Source organism: Hyperoodon ampullatus (assembly GCF_949752795.1).
Source record: "Hyperoodon ampullatus genome assembly, chromosome: 11".
NCBI lineage: Eukaryota > Metazoa > Chordata > Mammalia > Artiodactyla > Ziphiidae > Hyperoodon > Hyperoodon ampullatus.
This window is the reverse complement of record NC_136924.1, coordinates 19,950,428-19,973,446: the sequence shown is the minus strand read 5'-3', so window position 1 is coordinate 19,973,446 and position 23,019 is coordinate 19,950,428. Positions and strand designations below refer to the sequence as shown.

The 23,019-nt window shown below is 35.4% G+C and overlaps 1 protein-coding gene across 1 annotated transcript; it reads left to right on the top strand.

The window, feature by feature from the left end:
* Positions 1-7,197: 7,197 nt before the first annotated feature.
* USP44 (ubiquitin specific peptidase 44) lies at positions 7,198-19,595 on the top strand (the record flags this gene model as incomplete). The annotated part of the gene is made up of 5 exons (XM_079715968.1): positions 7,198-8,619; positions 11,591-11,786; positions 14,216-14,324; positions 18,347-18,552; positions 19,396-19,595. 5 exons carry the CDS (start codon positions 7,198-7,200, stop codon positions 19,593-19,595), a joined length of 2,133 nt encoding a protein of 710 aa, XP_079572094.1.
* Positions 19,596-23,019: the final 3,424 nt, after the last annotated feature.

Below are 23,019 nucleotides of genomic sequence, written 5' to 3'. Positions count from 1 at the left end.
TTTGTAACCCTAACACCTGACTTACTGCTTAACATGGAGGAAAAACCTCTGTAAATGTTCGCTCACTTGGGTTTTTGGATCATACAGAAGTACAGGGAAAGGCAATATTTTGGCATCTTGGTAGCAGAAAAAAACTGTGCTTTGAAGTTTTTCTCCTTCCTGGCAATGTTAGCCAGAAGGAACATTGCCAGATTCTAATGGAGTTGTCTGGTTGAGGGAGATTAGAGAGAGGCTGAGAGCATGGGCTTAGGAGTCTAATCAAGATAGGAAATGTATGCCCAATCATTTCCTGAATTCAGTAATGGGGACAGTTTTACCATTAGGCCCAGCCCAAACAGGTGACAAGTAACTAAAATATAAAAGGATTCTACCAATACTGGCTTCTGACAAAGATTACTATAAGAAGTACAATTGATTTTTCATAGCACTTTCAGACATCATAAACACTTTATTATCAGAAATTCATTTTTAATGGAGTTTTACATGCCATAGAAAACTAATTTATAGTCCAAGAATATACTTGTTAGGCCAAGTCATATATGTACTAGAATAATAGTCTGGCCATTTCACACAAAGTATTTGAGCTCAATTTACTAGACCCACGGTAGAATGCTCAATCTTTTTATGAATGTTTCCCCTGTTGTTATGAAGTTAGCTGCAGTAGGTTGATGTAATTATAAATATTTTGGAACAAAATTGCCCATGAATGAAATACTTGTAAGTTGTGGTGGGTGAGGAAATCAAATAATCTGGCAGCGGAACTTGCTTTTCCTTAGATGGTCAACTAGATACAATCTCTGTGCCTCAGGAGAGGCATGCTAGAGACTTGAAGAAGGCCCAGGGAAAGAGTATCCTTTATTGTTTAATAAGTTTCAAGCAAGATCCGGGTAATTATAGATTCTAGATCTCTAGAGGAAGAAAGAATAGCCAGAGCCTTTCTAAGGATAAAGGAAAGGAAATACATCATGATTGACAAGGAGAGGTGCCAAAACACATAATAGACATAATAGCATACCTAAGGTGGAGCAGAGAGAGTTTGAGAGCCCATTGTGTTTATTCATTCAATAATTTGTTCATTCAAAAATATTGAATCCCTTTATATGTACCAGGCACTATGCTTGGCCCTTGGCATTTTATAAACATCTCTTAAGAGAACAGGGTACTATGGTGGTTCTGTGAAATAAATGGAAAATTGAAAACTGCTTATAAGGAGTGGGTAAGGTTTGCCCTAATTACTGTGGATAGTTATTTTCATTCCTATCCAGATGCATGTAAAGATTGTGGTGGTTAGTAATTCCTAAGGCCTACTTCCTATTGAAATTGCCATTTCCTCCTATCTTTTATCATGGAAAATAACAAATCTTTCTACTTTTAATAGCTTCTAGAGGATCTGTTTAGGTTATTTGGTATTGTTAAAAGAAAAATAAGTTTTGTTACAAAAATTTTCTTTGTTAAATGAAGATTCAACATATGCCATCCCTCTTGGGAAGTCTCAGGAGAATTTTCTTTAATGAGATAAAGATGGTTACTGTGACAATTTTATTTAAATATTCTACTTTATGCCCAGTGGTACATGTTTTTTTCTTCAATAAGAATATAATTTATATAAGTATTTATATAAAATGCACATACCCATTTCCTATGAAACAATAGTTATATCCCAGTTATGAAATGTTTTAAAAATTGAACTTATTCACCATGTGGTCATTGGTATATAAAAACATTTAACAAAAGATGTGTGGGAAATGGCTGGTCATAGATAAGAGTAGAAAAGTACATATTGTGCCACAATTTGAAAACTCTTACATGGCATGTTAAGGAGTTTGAATTTATCATGTGGTCTTATAAGAGTTTTAAACAATCCTTTGATAGTTGTAAAAACTGTGCCTATAAGACACACTAGGCATTATATAAAATGTAAATCTTATATGATGATTATTTGACTAAGTATGAACTATGAAAGAGGGAAGTTTCTTAATAGAGCATGATGATGTTATATTAGTGACTATTCAGATTTTAAAATACTCTTTCTAGAAATGTATATTAGCTATTTCCCTCATTTTATGTCACTTTTTAAAATAGTAATTTAGTTTGGCTATTTTTGTGTTTGTTTTTCATGGTAACTTCCAGATTTCCATAAAAACATTTTTAATGAGAAAAATCTAAAAACTATGCTACTAATTGCACTGATTAGAAAATCTAAATTACTTTCATATAACTGATCTTTGGTACCTAACCTCTTGTAGTTTCTATGCTTTCTTTCTAAGTGTCTTCTAAAGAAACTGAGGTGGAAAGTGAGTGGTCACCTGAGAAAGATCATTATGTTAAAGATAACTAAAAATTTATAGTGGAATGTTCATTTTTGAAGTAAAAAATTAGTTACCCTTCTAATTTTTCAATGATTCTTATAGCTTTTAGTAATACTTATATTTGGAGGGTATAAATATTTATTTAAATATTTATTTAAAGGGTCACTACATGTCATACCAAAATTTAAAATACCCCAATTAGGGTTGGGGAAGTATTTCTCAGTCTGCTTTTGTGTAATATCTATTTTGGGCATCTGGAAGCATGTAGGATGGGTCAAGACACATGGTAGGCTTTGGTTAAGAACAGAGGAAGTAGGATAATGGCATCACAAACTATCTGGAAACTGCCTTAGCTGGGCAAAACGGCCACTTGGTTAAGAGGAGGGGGTAGTTTTGGTCACTAGTGATCAATGACTTTCTATTCTTAACCACTGATTTAAAAGACACAAAGAAAATTGAAGCGGGCCTGCGGTTAATACTAGTTGACTGACTGTGCCAAGAATTTGGTAGCCTGAAACAGTATGGCTATAGAACCTAGAGGATCTTCATAAAGCCCTTACCTTTTCTTATGAAGGAGATAAAAGATGTTTGAGAAGTAGTCCCTCCCTTACCACAGGGAACCTACCTAGCAGATGGTTGGCAGAGAAAGGATGTGCACACAGATAAACCCAAGGATTCACATTTGGCACAATTCAAGCCTTTTAGGAAGTTGGGAGAGAAGATTTTCTTAACTAGAAATACTTTATGAAGGAGTTGGGCCTTGGAGGATAGATAAAATTTTTTAAAGGTGGAAGTGAGGGAATGAGGAAGATGAGTTCAGGAAATGAACTGGAGATTATTCCTTTTGGCTGGAGTGCTCATGACAGAGGGGTAATAAGATGAGACGAAGAAGATAGGCTGGAATCTGGAGAATTTTGAAAGCACAACTGTCAAATGTAAAGTATTTTTTTACTGCAGTATTTGAAAAACTGCCATTTAGTGATTTGTGAGCAGCATTTTCTTTTTAAATAAAACAGAATAGGAAATATCAGAATACATTATTTTTATAAGGATTGTTTGTGAAACTTTTGCTCCAGGTATGTGTGTTACATGTATACACACATTTACTGGAACCTGATGTAAAGTTTCTAAGGAGTCTTAGTCGAAGTTAGAAATCCACTGCTTTACTTGACTATGAGGAACGGAGGGTTTTAAGTACAAGCGTTAAAGGCTCAAAGCAAACTTGAAGATTAATTTGGCAGGATAGTACTATGAAGGAAAGCGAGAGTCCGGATGATGAGAGACCAGTTTGGAGGTTACTGCTGTGCTTCAGAGTGATTTGTCCATAATGAGAATGATAGTTCTGGAAATGGAAAGGAATGAAGGCTTGGGGAATGATAACCCTACTATATATGACAAATTGAATGTTTGCATGGAAAAGATGGGAGGGAGGAATCAAAAAAAAAAAGTTTAAGATTTCTAGCCTGGGTACTTGAATGATAATACAGTATCTTTAATAAGAGAATATTGGAAAAGCTAATTCTGTGAAGGCAAAATGTATAGGTAAGCTGAGTTGAAGTGTGCCTGGCACTGGTTCAGAAGGGCTAGGTCTGAAGATAAAGACTTGGTAGATGGCTATCTACACCTGACCATTGAACCTCTGCTGGTAGAAAGGGTTCATTACAAGAAGAGGTTTGAAGAGCCATTAAAATAGATTCCACAGTGTCCTCACTGTGTGGTAAGTATAAGCAGTTTTGTGCTGTCGAACCGTAACAAGTTAAATATTTTACCTGTACTCTTATTTGATGTTTGTGTGTGATATAAACCTTTGACTATAAATACCATATCTAATAAGATCTTATGTTTTATTTCTCTTCTAGTCATTTTAGCTTTCTATTTTATAATTGCTTTAATGATATGCTAACTCTGTAAAATAATTAGGTGTCAACAAGTCAAATACAATTATTTTGTAAACTTTAGAGATTTGCTGAAGGGAATTGTAAAAATAAAGATGCTTGCTCATTTATATGGCATGAAAAGTTTGAATAGCTTGAATGGTTTTCTTTGAACAAATTAAAATTTTTATTGTCTTTAAGCAGTGAAGAATGACAAAGCAAAGCTTTCAGAATATTTATAAATCCATCTGTCTTTAAAATAAAGATAGCATATCTGGTTTAAAAATAGCTATTTCATAGCTGTTAATTGGAATTTAAAGTGTGAAACTTTTAAAAATATGAGAAAATGATATAGGTAATTTTAATCTTTATATATAGATTTCATTCAAAACATCTTGACTATTTGTATATTGCTATTACATATAGATACAGGTAATGTTTTACCAGAATCTACATGGGGGGTACAAAAATATTTTGTTAACTCTCTATAAAATGAATATACTGCCCCAAATCACTTCTCCTATCTGCTGGTGCCAAACAGAGCTAATACATAGCTTCTCAGCAGTGGATTAGCAAATGAAAAGAAGTGCTCTGAACCCAGTAGAGAAAAATAGGAAGTGTCAAGAAATACTCCCATCCCCCTTTCTTCTCTTCCAAGCTTGTAGATCTTTGTGTGACGAGGCCCCTTTGGGGTACTCTAGTAACTGTCTCCGAGTTGTGTCCAGGCTTTTAGATCTTTGTGTGATGAGGCCCCTTTGGGTTATGCTAGTAACTGTCTCCGAGCTGTGGCCAGGCTTTTAGATCTTTGTGTGACCAGGCCCCTTTGGGGTACTCTAGTAACTGTCTCTGAGCAGTGGCTCCAGGCAGCAGAGCAAACTGGAGATGTCTGGTGGCAGCAGCCTGGCTCTCTAGCTCCTTCATTCTTCCCTGCCCTTCTCTTGGTCGTCCACCCCCTACTGGTTTCTTTCATAAATAGACTGAGCAAGTGGGCCCCCTACTCTAAAATATTAATCTCATGATCTGTCATTCCACCATTCTGGTTTCACTTCTTTGGATTTTTTAAAAGATTTAATCTGAAAGATCCCCTTTTAAAATGCAAATACCCCTGGGAGAGGTCTGACCTTAGTCCTCAGCTAACATCTTAATTATCAGTTAGTACCTAAGTTTGCCTTAGTACACATTTGCCTGAGAAGAACCCCTGGCTAAAAGTGATAAAACTAGAGGGAAGCTAGCATTTATAATATTAATATTAATAATAGTAGTAGTAATATTATTATTATTATTGGCAGGTAAGATGTACTAAGGGCCATATTATTAAGTGCCAGGAATTGTTGTAAGTGCTTTACAAATATAAATCTCCCTAATTCCCTCATCAACCCTATTGATGTTATTACTACTGTTATTTTACAGATAAGAAAACTGAGGTATGTGGAACATAAATAATTGTCTATGTCACGTAATAAATGCAGCCGAGGGTTAGACTCAGGCATTTGGATTCCTTAGGGCTGTTTTGCTGTGAGACCTCTTGCCTGCTATATTGCCTCTCAGAGAGATGGCATCTGATCAACATTTCACCCTTTTTACAATTTCGCATCAAATGGAATTATGCTATTTGATTATAGGCCACTTCCTGTTGAAAGTCAGGGGCCTTGCCATCATCTAAATAGATTTTTTTTTTTTTTTTTTTGCGGTACGTGGGCCTCTCACTGTTGTGGCCTCTCCCATTGCGGAGCACAGGCTCCGGACGCGCAGGCCCAGCGGCCATGGCTCACGGGCCCAGCCGCTCCGCGGCATGTGGGATCCTCCCAGACTGGGGCACGAACCCGTGTCCCCTGCATCAGCAGGCGGACTCTCAACCACTGCGCCACCAGGGAAACCCTGTGGGTTTGTTTTTTGAAATAAGCTTCTAATCTCAGGTAATGCTTAGCCTGCCAGAATGTAGAAGTTCATTATATTGCCACTCACTTCATATTTTTCCTCTTTTTTCTTAATTTGCTTATACATCCTTGCACATTCCTGAGAGTCTATTCAAATACAAAGACAGAATGGGAGAATACTATTCTCTTTCCTTAAGGCAAACTGTCAAGTCTATCAAATCAGAGTCTATCATTACAGAGCCCTGAATTAAAGGTCATTATTGATTTACTACTGGAAAGCCAAATTTTAAATGGTAGTTAATTAGAATATTTAGTATTTTTATTTAGTATTATTTAAATAAATAGAATGTAATATTGATTTGTTCACTATAGCTATGTGTCAGATAAATATTTATTGTTTACTGAGCATTTACTATGTGCCAGATATTTTGTTATCTCAGTCCTTTAACAATTCTGTGAAGGTGGTTTGATTTTCCCTGTTTTACAGATGAAGTTTAGAGAAGTTAGAATATTTGCTCAAATCAGACATATAAACAGTATGTGGCAGAGGTAGCATTCAAACCTAAGTCTTTCTACTTCAAAACCCATGCTTTTAACTGTGATTATATTTTAGTAGCTCCACTTAGGGCTCTCAGAATATAGACACTAATGAGATGTATTTGGGTCTTGCCAGTCCCAATTTTTAAGAAAATGAATATTTTTGTAAACTGCCTTCAGACTATTGGATAAAAGGGGATATGAAAAGGGACTGCTACCCATTCTTTACCAGTAGATGGTGGCATAAAATTAAAAACAAAGTTTTTAAAAGGAACCATCAGAGAAAGTAAAGTGATGTGTGCGTGCTTTCAGAGCAAGGTGGATGAAAGATTAGTGATGTCTAGAGTAAATGAAAAGTGAGAACTGCCTGTGGTATTATGACGGGCAGCCCAAGTACTGGGAGCAGAGAGAACAATTTTATAAAATTATTCCTGGAAAAATAAAATAATTCCTGGAAAAATACCTTGTGAAAAAGAAAAATATTGGCTTTTTGTTTTTCTTTTATTAAAAATTGACATTTTTCTGCTTAGTTTTCAGATGCTTCAAATGTTATGAACAGAGACTTGTTTGGATTATGTGTTTCTCAGCTAGACTAAATAAATGCTAACAATGGATAAGTGCAAACACATTGGGCAGTTGCAGCTTGCTCAAGACCATTCCATCCTCAACCCTCAGAAATGGCATTGTGTGGACTGCAATACAACTGAGTCTATTTGGGCTTGCCTTAGCTGTTCCCATGTGGCCTGTGGAAGATATATTGAAGAACATGCACTCAAGCACTTTCAAGAAAGCAGTCATCCTGTTGCATTGGAGGTGAACAAGATGTATGTTTTTTGTTACCTTTGTGATGATTATGTTCTTAATGATAATGCAATTGGAGACCTGAAGTTACTACGAAGTACGTTAAGTGCAATCAAAAGTCAAAATTATCACTGCACCACTCGTAGTGGAAGGGTTTTACGGTCTGTGGGTACAAGTGATGATTCTTATTTCTTACATGATGACACCCAATCTCTGCTTCAAAATGAAGATCAAACGTATACTGCTCTTTGGCACAGGAGAAGGATACTAATGGGTAAAATCTTTCGAACTTGGTTTGAACAGTCACCCACTGGAAGAAAAAGGCAAGAACAATTTCAGGAAAAAATAGCAAAAAGAGAAGCGAAGAAAAGACGGCAAGAATTAGAGTATCAAGTTAAAGCAGAATTGGAAAGCGTGCCTCCAAGAAAGAGTTTACGTTTGCAAGGTCTCTCTGAGTCCACCACAGTAGAGATAGTTCCTGTTCAAGTACCACTGCAAGCCTCAGCATCACCAGCAAAAGATGAAGTAGTATCTACCTCAGAAGATATAAGACTAAAAGAAACCAGTGACTCCTCTGTTAAACAAAGACCAATAGTAACTCCTGGTGTAACAGGATTGAGAAATTTGGGAAATACTTGCTATATGAATTCTGTTCTTCAAGTGTTAAGTCATTTACTTATTTTTCGACAGTGTTTTTTAAAACTTGATCTGAACCAATGGCTAGCTGTGACAGCTAGTGATAAAACAAGATCATCTTATAAGCATCCTCCAATCACAGATACAGTATATCAAATGAATGAATGCCAAGAAAAAGAAACATGCTCTGTTCGCTCCAGACATTCAAGTTTATCATCAGGACTAAGCGGTGGAGCACCAAAGAGTAGAAAGATGGAACTTATTCAGCCAAGGGAGCCAAGTTCACAATACATTTCTCTCTGTCATGAATTGCATACTTTGTTCCAAGTCATGTGGTCTGGAAAGTGGGCCTTGGTCTCACCATTTGCTATGCTACACTCAGTATGGAGACTAATTCCTGCTTTTCGTGGTTATGCCCAACAAGATGCTCAGGAATTTCTTTGTGAGCTTTTGGATAAAATACAACATGAACTAGAGACAACTGGTACCAGGTTACCAGCTCTTATCCCCACTTCTCAAAGAAAACTTATCAAGCAGGTTCTGAATGTTGTAAATAACATCTTTCATGGACAACTTCTTAGTCAGGTATGGATTTTTTTAAAATCTTATTTTCATCTTGGGGAATTCATAAAGTGAAGCCTAAAAAATGCATATTCTCTGTATATCTAGTATGTTAGCACTAGTACTGTTCTCAGGTCAAAATTGGTCACTTTTACAATGTATGAAGAAGTCAGCTCGCTCTTATAGTTGTTTCCTTCATGAATCATTGGAAGTAGTTTTACATCCATGGTATTAAAGCTTTTTGATGGGGAGAGGGAATCAGGAAACAGAACTTCATAGGTTAATAATATTGCATTCGTTCTCTGAGGGATTGAGAAGAGTTTAATCCCACAAGGAACAGATTTGAAGATACTTTTGTACTGGGAATGGATTTGGTGTACACTTGAGAAATTTCAGGGACAAAGGAGTAGCCCTGGAGGATTTCCTATAGAACCGAAGGGGGCAAGGTTTGAAAACTTTAACAAGTAGGTAGCAAAATTTTAAGGTAAATAAATGTGATTTCATCTAGAAAGATCCTAAATGGTTTTCCTTTATTTTAATTATACCTGCAAAAATTTCCCTTGTGAAAGTCACAAAATCAGAATCTTCCATCTAATTAATGATTCTCTAGAATGAGTGGACTTGTTGGTAGACTATTACTAAACATCGGCTCTCTACTTTTCCAGAGCATAGAGCTTTAAAAAAACTTTATTCAAAATTGAGTTATTTGTAGTGAAGTGGATGGACCTAGAGTCTGTCATACAGAGTGAAGTAAGTCAGTATGCATATGGCTGATTCGCTTTGTTGTGCAACAGAAACTAACACAGTATTGTGAAGTAATTATACTCCAATAAAGATCTATTAAAAAGTTTATTTGCAAGAGGGATGAGATATGGGGATATATGTATAGCTGATTCACTTTGTTATAAAGCAGAAACTAACACACCATTGTAAAGCAATTATACTCCAATAAAGATGTTAAAAAAAAAAAGTTTGTTTTTTAACTGAGGCAATTAGGCCCCTATACACATGCCTCTGTTCCTCAGTTCAGCTTTCATGGTAATGGTACCACCTCTTGTTTTTATAGCATACTTTTCTGGAATGTAGTTTAAATATTTCAAATGTATTTCTTCTTAGGGAGTATCTATGAAGTTTATTTCCCTTCATATTTCAGAAATGTATAGATTCTACATTGTGTCAATTAGCACATAAGAGTTGTGCTTCTTGTGTTGCATGCAATTTTATTTTTCCACCATCTTTCTCTGTCATTTTAAACTTTTTATGCAGAAGTTAAAATACACAATTATAAAGAAAATAATATATACCATATAGAAAATCTATATGGTACAGTAAATCTATGCAGAAGAAAAATCATCCCTTAGTACCATAACTCCACATAACCCACACATAAAGCTATTAATATTTTGGTATATTTCCATCTAGGTTTTTTTTTTCTTCTGAATATTTATACATATTTTTCCCCCTAATTGTATGGTCATGTTGAATTTACCTGCTTTTTTCACTTTTTCATTTAATAATGTAAGGATTTTTCATAGTCATCAAAATATTTGATCATTCTTTTCACAACATTTCAGTGTCCATCATATGTATATACCATAATTTATTTAACCATTTCCATATTGTTGACTTGTAAACTGTTTCCAGACATCATTATAATGTCACGATCAATTAATACGGTTTTTCTAATGATTTCCTTAGGACAGAATCCTAGAAGTAGAATTACTTTGTCAGAGATTAGGACTTTTGATACTTGGCTTCAAATTTCTTTCCAGAAAGTTACCATTTTGTATTTTGAATAGTGCGAGAATGGTTATGTGCTTGTTTTTTCCTTTATGGATGAATTTTGAAATTAATAAAAATTGTTATGCTAGCATTTTGCTTTCTTCCTTTCAATGTGTAATAAACACTTAGGAAACTGGTCATCTCAGGAGATTCAGAGGTTGGAATGCCCCGCCCCACCCCACCCCCACACCAAATTCAAGAAACTGTTCTCAAAAGGTCAGACCACGGTCCTAGTGAGTCCCCAAACTAAACACCAGGAGTATTATTTTCTTTGTGTCAATGTGTTAAATCTAAAATCTACATTAAAATTGGCCTCTTTATTTTTTTGTTTGTTCCAGGAATATAGCTTTTATGAAAGAGTTTAGTGATATTTCATATCATGTGTGGATTTTTAGATCTACAGAGTCTGTCTTCAGTTATGGGCAGTGTTTGTTGACATTAAATCCTGCTGAATGCTTTACTGAAATTATTATTCTTTCCTTTTCCAGTTACTGTGTTTCCTACATAAGTTGTTAGAAAGGCCTCATATTCTGTGTGGCTCCTATATTTTGATGAGGATTTTAATGTAGTAATGTTTGCTTTAAGTGGGAGTATTTATATTATATATATATATTTATGTTATATGTACTATCTTTTGAAATTATCAGTTGGAAGGGCTTCAAAATATATACTAAATATACCATATATAAAAATATACTATATTTTAAAATCTGTATATAAAAATATACTAATAGTATTTTACTTGTATCATGGTTAAGAGGTTATAGGGATTTGGGGAGAGAAAATTAATCAGTGAAAGATGAGGAAGGAAAAACGGCAAAGAACCTCAAGTCTAATAATCTAAACACATTAAATTAAATGCATATAAATATATATCATATATATTATATATGTATAGACACACATACACACACACATATATATACACACAATGGGTATATAACTGAGTCCATGGTTTGGTTTTCTACTAAATTCAGACTTGACTAATGCCCTTGGAGCTTTTCGAATGCCTAGTAGCTAAAGCCCATCAATGCATAATGGGTTTACGGAAGAAAAAAATTATTCCCTGAAAATAATATAAAACAGATTATTCAGAATTCTGATAGTGCATTTTCAGAAGAAGAGCTAGTTTACTGGCAGTGACTTCTAGTGAAAGGAATAAATATTTTGACAGAAGGATTGTAATCTGAGAAACTAATATTTTTATTTGCAGGTTACATGTCTTGCATGTGACAACAAATCAAACACCATAGAACCTTTCTGGGACTTGTCACTGGAATTTCCAGAAAGATACCAATGCAGTGGAAAAGATATTGCTTCCCAGCCATGTCTGGTTACTGAAATGTTGGCCAAATTCACAGAAACTGAAGCTTTAGAAGGAAAAATCTACGTATGTGACCAGTGTAATTGTAAGTAGAAGCTGTATATTCTCTTTGCTTTTCTAAGGTTAGCAAAGAGAAACACAAATGAAGGAAGCTGGAACAAATTCCTTTAGTAGCAGGTATAGAAATAAACTGTTAGTTTATCAAAAGAAACTTGGCTGGATAGTTCTACTTTTTAATTGGCATTTGTGAACTATATGTTTGTTTTGCCTTATTGATGACATTAAAACTTTTTTGATCCTATAGTAAAGTATAGAAAGGATTCATAAAATAAAATTTAAATTTAATGTGTGAGGGCAGAATAAAGTAGCAAATGGGAATAGTAAAAGATAACCATGTTATTTAGTACTGAATGAAATGTTTGCTTTATGAGTCTTTTTGCTACATATCAAAACATTGATATATAGATAATATATATGTGTGTGTGTGTGTGTGTGTGTGTGTCTACATACTTATATAATAGGAAATAAGACATATAGCTGGACTGCTGCTATGGACTTTGGCTTCATAAAAACAAAAATTTATTCAAAAACCATCTACTGACTGTCTCTTCTATATTAGTAATTGTTCTAGTTGCTGTGGATAGAGGTAAGACACTTTCAAGATGCTCACATACCTAATGGAGGAAACAGACAATTAAGATCTACTATGATAAGCTCTCTGATAGAGGCGAGCATAGGAACCCAGCACTGGGGGATGAAATAGCCATTTCAATTAAAGAAGCATCATCCTCCAGGCAAATGGTATATAAAACCACATCGGATCTTCTGTGTCTTTATCCAGTTTCTTTATCTCTGTCAATGTGTACATGGCATTTTAGTGTTCATATTTGCAGATATTCTCCTTAAGCTCCATGTCTGAAAAAATGATTCTAGGGCTTTAGATACTAAACTTCTAAGGTAATATAAAAGCAACATGGGCTGTTCCAGCATTGAAAAAATGGCACATGAGTTGATAGTATTCTAGAACACATACTAACATTGTTTTCTGTGTGCTGCCTAATATAAAACCTGTTAATTTATAGGAGCCTAAGATTTATAAGGTTAAAAGAAAATAAACCTTTATCAAATTTGTATAGTGAAGTATTTTTTTCTTGGACATAAATGTGAATGGTCCTAGATGCTTTCATCACCAAATCTGGGAGTAGAAAGATATGAATAAGTGCAGAATATGGCTTTATAACATGTTTGTGTGTGTCTCCTGGGTCCACCAAATAAGGGCCTAAAAGAGCTGCTTTAATTTAATACATAATGGCAAATGTTTAAAATTATAATTCAAGGAGTTAACATCGTTTGTCTAGCTACACTTGGACCATATATTTCTGGATGACAATCCAAAGGTAGGTCTTTGACATTCAGCAGCAGCCCAATACCTGGATCTCAGGGGCATAGACCTGGAGGAAAGCTTTCTGGTAGCAAGAGAAGATGGGTTAGAGGACAGCCTCATGGTGGACTGATTCTACTTCCTACATGAGAAGCAGCTGCTGCTACGGCTGGAGTCGCAGTTGTACAAGTTGAAGAATAGCTCCTGGACATCAAGAGCAAATTTTGGTAGCCAGTGGCCCAGCCAGGACAAGGTCCATAGGTGGACCTCTAGAGAACCAGGGGGGTAAACAAAAAGAATCCTCAGTTCCACTTGTTTAAGATTTGGTACTAAAATAGCAAGATACTGAAGGAGACCTCAGATGCTGAGCTAGTAAAGGCTTGCTTTCTTGGGCAGTGCTGGGGTGGATCCCCAGGAAGCAGGGATGGGTGTTCTTGGGAGGAAGGTCCCATGCCCCGGGGATCCTGATTAGCCTTAAGAAATGACCATGAAACTTTTTAATTAGACTTTGGTAAGAGTATATTAAAGTATATTTAGGGAGAGTTTTAACTTTTCCTGTTAGTTGGCATAGCCAAATCCATTTAAAAATATTATAGCACAGTATCATTCTTTTGCCTTATTTTCAGGATTATATTAAATCATGTACAGTATATATAGGGGATTGGTTCCAGGAGCGCCCACTTTTATACCAAAATCTACCAATGCTCAAGTTCCATAGTAGGTCATCTGTATCTGCAGATTTCGCATCAGTGGATTCAACCAACTGCGGATGTAAATTTCGATCCATGGTTGAATCTGTGCATGCGAAACCTGCAGAGGGCCGACTGTACATTTATTGAAAAAAATAATAATCTGCATGTAAGTGGACCCATGTAGTCCAAGACTTTGTTGTTCAAGAGTCAACTATGCTTATTTGTTTACATGTCTGTATACCTTGACTAGCTCATAAGTTTTGTGTGTTTACATGATTCTAAGTATCTTGAGGGCAAGGCCATGCCTTTATCTCTAGCACAGTAAAATGCCTGTAACGCAGTAGATGTTTAATTGATAATACATGTCTGAATTATTTTGAGTTTACTCAGCTTTTCCTTACATCCTTAAATTTGCATCTCATTCTGTCTTTAATATCACAGCAAAGCGTAGAAGGTTTTCCTCAAAACCAGTTGTACTCACAGAAGCTCAGAAACAGCTTATGATTTGCCACCTACCTCAGGTACTCAGACTACATCTCAAACGATTCAGGTTAGTAGTAGAATAAATTTTAATACTTGGCTAGATGACTTATCTACTTCTGTTTGTTTTTTTTTTTAAGGAAAAAAATCCTGTCATTGTCTCTAGCCCTAATCATAGACACCATGTTCAATAACTCTCCTTGATTATCTTCCCTTGCAGAATGTACTGCTGATCAGCAGACCCCTTGTATTTCGGTCTGCTAGTATCATTCTCCTTGTAAGTCTCTGCTTATAGCGTTTAATATTCAGCATATTTTAGGTATAAAATTTTTTAAATTTAAATCTATAACTTGAGAGTATTTGATTTGAGAGTATTCCCCATATTTTAGGTATAAAATTTTTAAAATTTAAATCTATAACTTGAGAGTATTTGACCCAATTGCTTCATGCTTGGAAAATATTTGAACAATAGTATAGCAGTTCAGTTCCAAGCAGTTAAAAACAAAAACAAAAAACTTCAGTTTTCAGAAATATATTTAGATTAGTTGGCAAATCTGTTGGTTAATCAAAGCGTATGGTTTCATACCTTGTAATAACCATGTTAACTTGAGAGTTTATTGTTCTCTTAAGAAATGAGAAGTTACTTTATGTGCTATGATTTGAAAACTATTGAGATCATGTTTCTTGTACATATTAGTTGTTGCTGGTTTCTTTCTTTTTTAAATTAAAGGAATACATGTTTAAAAAAAAATTCAAACATTACAGAAGGCAATGTAAAAGCCCAAACTAAAAGTACCTCTTTCTCTCAGTCCCACTTCCCAGAGATAATCACTGTTAATGGAAAAAACTGACTAAAGTTATTTATTTAAGCTGTTAAAAGTACAGTCAGCAGATACCATGTGAGTGCTTTTTAATGCCAGATGTTGTTTCATATTCTTTGGGGAATATAAGGTTGGATTCTTTTCTCAACAAGATTATAATCAGGCATGCACAGAAATAATGGTGAAGTAGAAATATCAAGTATCACAAACTATATACAAAATGATTTATCAGCGCCTTGGAGGAGAGAGTTAGGCGAAATCTAAACATTCCCAAAGCCTCTCTAATGGCATAGAGGACTTTGTATAATTTAAATCTCAGTTCATATTTCATCTCTTTGGAGAGGACTTCCCTGACCATCCTATTTAAAAGTAGCACCACCCAACCTTCAGTGTCACGTTACCTACCCTATTTTTGCTTCATGGCAAAAACCACTATCTGCAATAGTTTACTTACTTATTTCTCTCCCCACGAACAGAAACTCAGTAATGACAGGGATCTTGTCTTTTTCATTCCTATATTCCAAAGCCTAGAACTGAGTACATAGTAGATGCCCCAAAATATTAAGTGAATGAATGGGGTGTATACAGGAGGAGCACTTTAGCCTGAGAGCAACCTGAACAAAGGTATGAAGGAAGGAAAGGGTATGTAACAAAAGTTTAGTGAAAAGTCTGGTGAGACCTGCCATGGTGTGTAAAATCAAGTGGAATGAAAACAGGAAGATTGTTAGGAGGTGAATATTGTTCAGGGCCAGGGAGCATGGAGAGGTGAGAACATGTAAGATTCCATAAAGACAGAATTGAAAGGACTTAAATTTCTGGTACTTAAATTGGTACTTAATTGGCTACTATAAATTGTTGAAGAACCTCCTGTTCTTCATAATTGCCTCTTTAATCTGCCATTTAAAGCTCGCCTTAATTTAAACCTATTTGACCCCCTTCCATCTTCTGCCCAAAACATTTTTGATGTTTCATGCCCTATTTCTGATTCAGAGACCATTTTTATGCCGCTTTTACCACCACATTTATCTCTTTCCTTTCTCTTCATCTATTCAGAAAGTACTATTGTATTTGCCAGTGTATACAATACATAGGGTATATAAGATAAAAGGGAGAATGGGATTGGGGAGGGGAGCCCAAGAGCTTTTAAGAAGCATAAGAAACAACATTTCTAATACCTTAGAAGCTCTGATTTGTGTGCCTCCTAGTCCTATTCCCTCTCCCTCTCAGAAGTAAACCATTATGAATTTTGGGTATAGTGTTATCTTGTTATCATTTTACTGTATTTTTATCAGCAGAAAAAAAATGGGTACCCACATATTGATAGAAATGAGTATTTTTTCTTTTTTTAATTTTTATTTTATATTGGAGTATAGTTGATTTACAATGTTGCGCTAGTTTTAGGTGTACAGCAAAGTGATTCAGTTATACATGTATCTATTGTTTTTTAGATTCTTCTCCCACATAGGTTATTACAGAATATTGAGTAGAGTTCCCTGTGCTATATAGTAGGTCCTTGTTGATTATCTATTTTATATATAGTGATGTGTATAGGTTAATCCCAACCTCCTAATTTCTCCCTCCCCCGTATCTTTCCCCTTTGGTAACAATAAATTGGTTTTCAAAATCTGTGAGTCTGTTTCTGTTTTGTAAATAAGTTCATTTGTATCATTTTAGATTCCACATGTAAGTGATGTCATGTATTTGTCTTTCTCTGACTTCACTTAGTATGATGATCTCTAGGTCCATCCATGTTGCTGCAAATGGCAGAAATGAATATTTTCTAATTAGATAACTTTTTAGCATAATTAAATAATTTAAGGTTTGAATTTTATGGTAAAATAAAAGAGAGATAAAGTGAGAATGACAGGAACTTTGGTTAAGCAAGTCCCATTATTTTCCATGCTTGGTCTTCCATCTTTACTAAGATTAAAGGTACACTGGATACAGGATTTTTTAATACATTTAATAGGGAAAGATTGGGATATGACTTCTAGTCCAGCAGATGACATAATTTGCAAGTCTCACCTTTAGTTCCATACCACATTTTACATCATACTAATAAGCATTTTCACGTTTTTCTCCTTCATAAAACCTGTCTATATGCCCCTCTCCCTTCTCTACCTCCTACTGTCTTAACCTCATGTTTTAATACTTTTTTAAAAAATTGTTTATTTTTGGCTGTATTGGGTCTTTGTTGCTGCACACAGGCTTTCTCTAGTTGTGGCGAGAGGGGACTACTCTTCATTGCGGTGCGCGGGCTTCTCATTGTGGTGGCTTCTCGTTGCGGAGCACAGGCTCTTAGGTGCGTGGGCTTCAGTAGTTGTGGCATGTGGGCTCAGTAGTTGTGGTTCGCGGGCTCTAGAGCGCAGGCTCGTAGTTGTGGCACACGGGCTTAGTTGCTCCGCATGTGGGATCTGCCCTGACCAGGGCTCAAACCCGTGTCCCCTGCATTGGCAGGCGGATTCTTAACTCCTGCACCACCAGGGAAGCCCCAATACTTTAATACTATATTTTCATCTGTCTCTCTTTTGTCTCTGCACCATACCACCCCAAGTTGGATTATAATCTCTTGAAAGAACTAACATACATTATTTTTCTCCTGTAGCACCAATTCATACTATGCATAAGATGAAAACATTGCTTTACATGCATAGACCCCATACTGGGAAGCATGACCAACAGATTGAGAAACTGACAGTACAGGGACATTATTTGAGTTTTGTCACTAACAGGTGTTATACTGATCTACACACAGGGAAGGGTCACAGTTTCTATTTTTTTAGTATGAAGAGCTCTGAAGTGTTCTGAGGAATTAGAGGTGCCCTGTTTTGTTTTGTTTTTTCTCCACCCCTGGCCAAGAAAGGTCCAGGTTATGTCTCCCAGGAACAAACTCTAGGTTCTGGGACATCCTCCTCAAAGTACGGACAAGACAGTAATGAATTAAAAACCCTTTGGTGTGTTGAATTTCTCTCTTCAAAGGGGGAAAATGCCATAGTGCCATATTTTTCTGAAAGTTAATTTTCTTCCTATACTGTCATCTAACTACAGAAGCCAAATAATTTATTTTACAACCTGACTGTACCTGTTTGGTAAATAAGCCTACATTCCTCTATTTATAGCCAACTTTAGCATTGAAAAGATTTTCTATTTACACTATTTATTATATATGATTGTACTCTATGCTGAGGCCTTCTATTATTATGAGTTTGGACCTAGTACGTGGTTATTTTCCCTTGACTTTGTTGATAATTTTACCCTGATTTGTTCATAGGTGGTCGGGACATAATAACCGAGAGAAGATTGGTGTTCATGTTGGCTTTGAAGAAATCTTAAACATGGAGCCCTATTGCTGCAGGGACTCGCTGAAATCCCTCAGACCAGAATGTTTTATCTATGATTTATCTGCTGTAGTAATGCACCACGGGAAAGGATTTGGCTCAGGACACTACACTGCCTACTGTTATAATTCCGAAGGAGGTAGAGACGAGAAAAAGTATTTTATCTTGGGTTAGACTTTTGGAAGCCAGAGTTCAGGCTTTTGGGGTTTCTAAACTGACCACTAAGTAATCTTAAGCAAAGCCACTTGACCTCTAGTTTTCTTACAAGAAGAATGCTTCTGCAGTATTGTTCATAAAAAACAGGGGGTTATGTGCAGAAAATGGGATATTTTATGTAGGATTGTGGTAGTTTTGAGTTAAAAGAGCTGAAGGGATAAAATAGTAAGGATGGTCTCAGTAATTAAAAGTCAGAGAGTGCTAAAGGCACACTTCCAAGAGTAGGTCCTCTGTTTACTGGTTTAATTCAGTTACTTTCGTTAAAGAACAAAGCATCTAATGAACTGGGGGATCACAGATATTTGGAACAAACTGAGTTCAAGTTCTAACATGTAAAACTCACTTTTACTTACTGCCTCCATGAACCTTAGAAAAAAAGAGATATGGACAAAAGGCCCAAATAACCCATGAAGGCAATTAATTTAACACTACCATGAGTTGTACACTATTTGCTTTACAGTATAATTACCAGCAAAGCATGAACTGGTAAGATTATACCAGGAATTAAAGCTAGTGTCAAGTGAACTAATCGGTCAGATTCTGTAACTTCAAATTACTTCTAGGATAAAGGTAGATAATTCCAGAGTAACATACTGCCCAAGCTGTATTTCTAATTAAAAGAAATAAATTGGCTAGACAATTATTTTCCCTTTGAAAAAAGCTTAACTCTCACTGAAACTGTCTTTAAATCCATGTTTTCATTTATACTAGAAACTTCTAAAGTTCCTTTGTAAACATTAAGATGTATTTCTGTGCTTCACTCTAGGGTTCTGGGTACACTGCAATGATTCCAAGCTAAGCATGTGCACTATGGATGAAGTACGCAAGGCCCAAGCTTATATCTTATTTTATACCCAGCGAGTTACTGAGAATGGACATTCTAAACTCTTGCCTCCAGAACTCCTGTCTGGTAGCCAACATCCCAATGAAGAAGCTGATGCCTCTTCTAATGAAATGCTTAGCTGATCCAAAGACAGTGGGGCTTTCTTCTTGTGATTTGTATATATACTTTTTTTTTTTTGTATACATACTTTTTAAAAGGGCTGACAATTTTCAGCTTCATTGTTTTTATTTTTACTTACTAATCAGTGCACACTATGTTTACACATTTTGTATCTAACTACAACAAATCTCTTTTTTACAGACGAAGTTAGCATAAGTATATGTGTATCAATGTCAGCAAGTAACTAAACTTCTCAAGTACTTGGGAGTTTTAAACTTTTAGTGTTTACCTCAGCCTGGTGTTACCTCTTTTATATTTTGATGTCTTAATTGGCTCAGATCATTTGTGCAATCTTCTACTGAAGAAGTTCAGGTGGCATCATTTTATACATTTCTTATTTATCTTTTATAGCTATTTTCTATACAAATTCTTATCAGACAGAATATTAGACTTTTTTCACTAATAGTCTTACCAAAAAAAAAAGGCATTTCTTTCAGATTTGTATACTGAAGTCACCTTTGCCCCCTAAAGGGAGTTAAACTACTACAAAGTGAAATATCAAGGTATCACTTAAATACTCATTGATCACACTCATTAATATTCCTGAGGCTTTGTGTGTTACAGGGCTCAGAACAGACATTATTTTGGTTATTGGAACTTCCTTTTTTCAAATATTTATTAAGTTTTAATAACTGTTCTTTATTTGGCATAGTCAAACTGTATACAAATGAAGATGACAGCTTTATAAATAGCATGTTTAAATGACTTCAGTACTATGGACATGAAAACAATGATGGCCGAGACTTATGACTGTCTGGCAGCAAATAGGTTTGTCCAGATTCTAATAAAGCAGTCATAAAAAAACTGAATGTAGCAAACAGTATATTATGATATAATACAAGTACAGTTCAACTTGGATATGAGTTCATTTTATATATTTAACATTAGATCTCTTAAAGCTTTGTACTATATTGTATCTTGAAATTTTTAGTTTAAAGGGATAAAAATAAGTCTTGAGGAGAAAAAATTGCATAGGACTGAGATATTGGCATCTGGGCAAAATATTCAGTATCTCATTTTTCTAAATAACTCAAGCCTAGATTAAGTTACTCTTGCTAGGATTATGTGACTACTAAGAGCCTCTTAGATATTCAAACACTGGGCCCTGACTTTCTTAAAATTAAAAATCATACTTGCATTTTATTAAAAATATAGTATGTGATACTCTTTGCTCTTCCCTAACAACCTTATTAGATCTCTTTAAAGTCCTACAGCTGCTAATTTAATTTTATTCAGAAAGATGAGACTCCACTAACCTCTATAGCAGAGCTATGTAAGATCTTAGCTAAGTGTTAACCACTGGAACATCATTTATCTTTTTTCTCAAGTGGGTTGTGCCTGCAGGTTGAAATCATTTGAGGCAGCTGATCATGAAGTGCAATGAGAATTTATCACTGAACAGACAGATCATTCATGCCAAAACTACAGCTTGAGTATTAAATGGCTATGGTTTAAAATCATTCATCTATTGAATAGCTATGCAAGTTGTTACCTCAACTGTTAACATTATTATACCTCATTAAAGATTTACTGTGGTCAAGATACCTGAGTCTAGCGTTTCTTAATGTCAAGGATTGCTTTATACTTAAACTGCTACACCTTTTAGTACCTAATTTTAGTGGAACAGTTAAAAACAACTCTGGAAGCTATGTTGTTTACAATGGTATAGTTGCTTGTTTCAGTACTTACTTCAATGTAAATATATGAGAAAGTAGTAAGTGACTTAGCCCTTTACTTTTTAAATCCTTTAAACTAAAATCTACGGGGGAGGCTCTGTGTGTCTGAAGTCAAGGAAGGGGGGTACATGGGAACTCTGTACTTTATGCTCAGTTTTGCTACGAACCTAAAACTCATCTAAAAAAATGACGGCTATTAAAATAACAAAACTAAAACCTAGTCAATGAACAGAAACTTAGATTTCTTACAGTACATCTCATTGTGGACTTACACATTCTGCTAAGTTGATCTAACAAAAAACAACGTGTTTTGGTTATAAAATAATTTACTAAAGGCACTATTGTTAAACATCAAGCTAATAATTTGTTACCAATAAGGTACATCATTGTAAACATGACAAAATGATTTCAAGAGATACATGGCTAGTAGGTGAACAATACAATTTTTAAGTAACAGCTTTCCTATTTACAAGATCATATCCCTTGCCATTCTGGGGCATATGCAGTGATGCCACTGCTCCCAACTTGGGAAGGGAGCTTCAAGCTTATAATCGGTTTGAGATCACTACTGCTAAAGAGGTTTTACAAAGCTACAAATTCTTGACTCAATTCAAAAGTTCTTGGGTTTAGAAATCAAGATACTTTATACCTCCCACCAAAGCACATCAAAAAGGTATGGACTCAAAACCCCAAAAGAGCTAGCTGGAGGGCCCAAGCCCTGTAACATGTCCAGGCGTGAACTGGTGAGCTCTGCCACTTGCACATCATCAGAGGAAATGGTGAGATTATTCAAAGGTAGCTATTGAACATTAGCACCATAATAAACATGGCTCATATAGCTAAAAACTATACTGTTTATCCCACAAGATAACATTTATAGCTCTAATCTGAAAGAGCAACTTTTTAATGTATAATAAATGATTTAGTACAGAAGTCAGGTTTCTTAGGAGAAAAATGTTAAACAAAATACAAACTAAACAGCATCCCAGAGGCAATCTTATTGTGCTAAAGCATATACAATTTAAGGCTTTACCCTGGTACATAACAATTTTGAAATTACGTGGGAACATTCCCAATGAATCATTTACACGGAATTCAAGCAATCTGCTCAAGAACTGTGGGGCTCAGTTCAAACGAGTATTAGGCATCTTACATTTAACTTCTGCACTTAGCTGCTATGAGCATCACTGTAACCTCACTTCCTGAAATACCGCCCATGATGTTATGAATTCAAGCCAGTACAGGGGGCAGAGAATTTGGCTGACTAATGAAAAAGCCTAAAAATTAACTAGAACAAGATCCAAACATGGGAAGTACTCCTGGTTTCCTTTATTTGTGTGGTTTTAAGCACCCTTTTCACTTACTAAGCTGAATACATTTCTCAATAAATAACTACCACTGGACAAAGGATCTAAAGGTTGAGATTTTAGTAAATCAAGGTTTTAAGTTGGTACAATGTTCCTACTAATATGTTTTAATTAGATCTTTCCAATGTCAGGAGAAAAATGAAAGACGAGGACTAATATGGTCCTAAAAAGAAAATAAAGGTAAAATATTCCTAAAGCTGTATATTAATTTATGAAGATTCTCCTCCCACCTTATGCATGTATAGATCTTGTTTAGCCACTATGTCAGAAGAAAAGTTTCAGTGTGGAGGTCTACAATCCAGATAAAAGGTTCTACATTTTCCTACATTAAGCTAAACTATTTC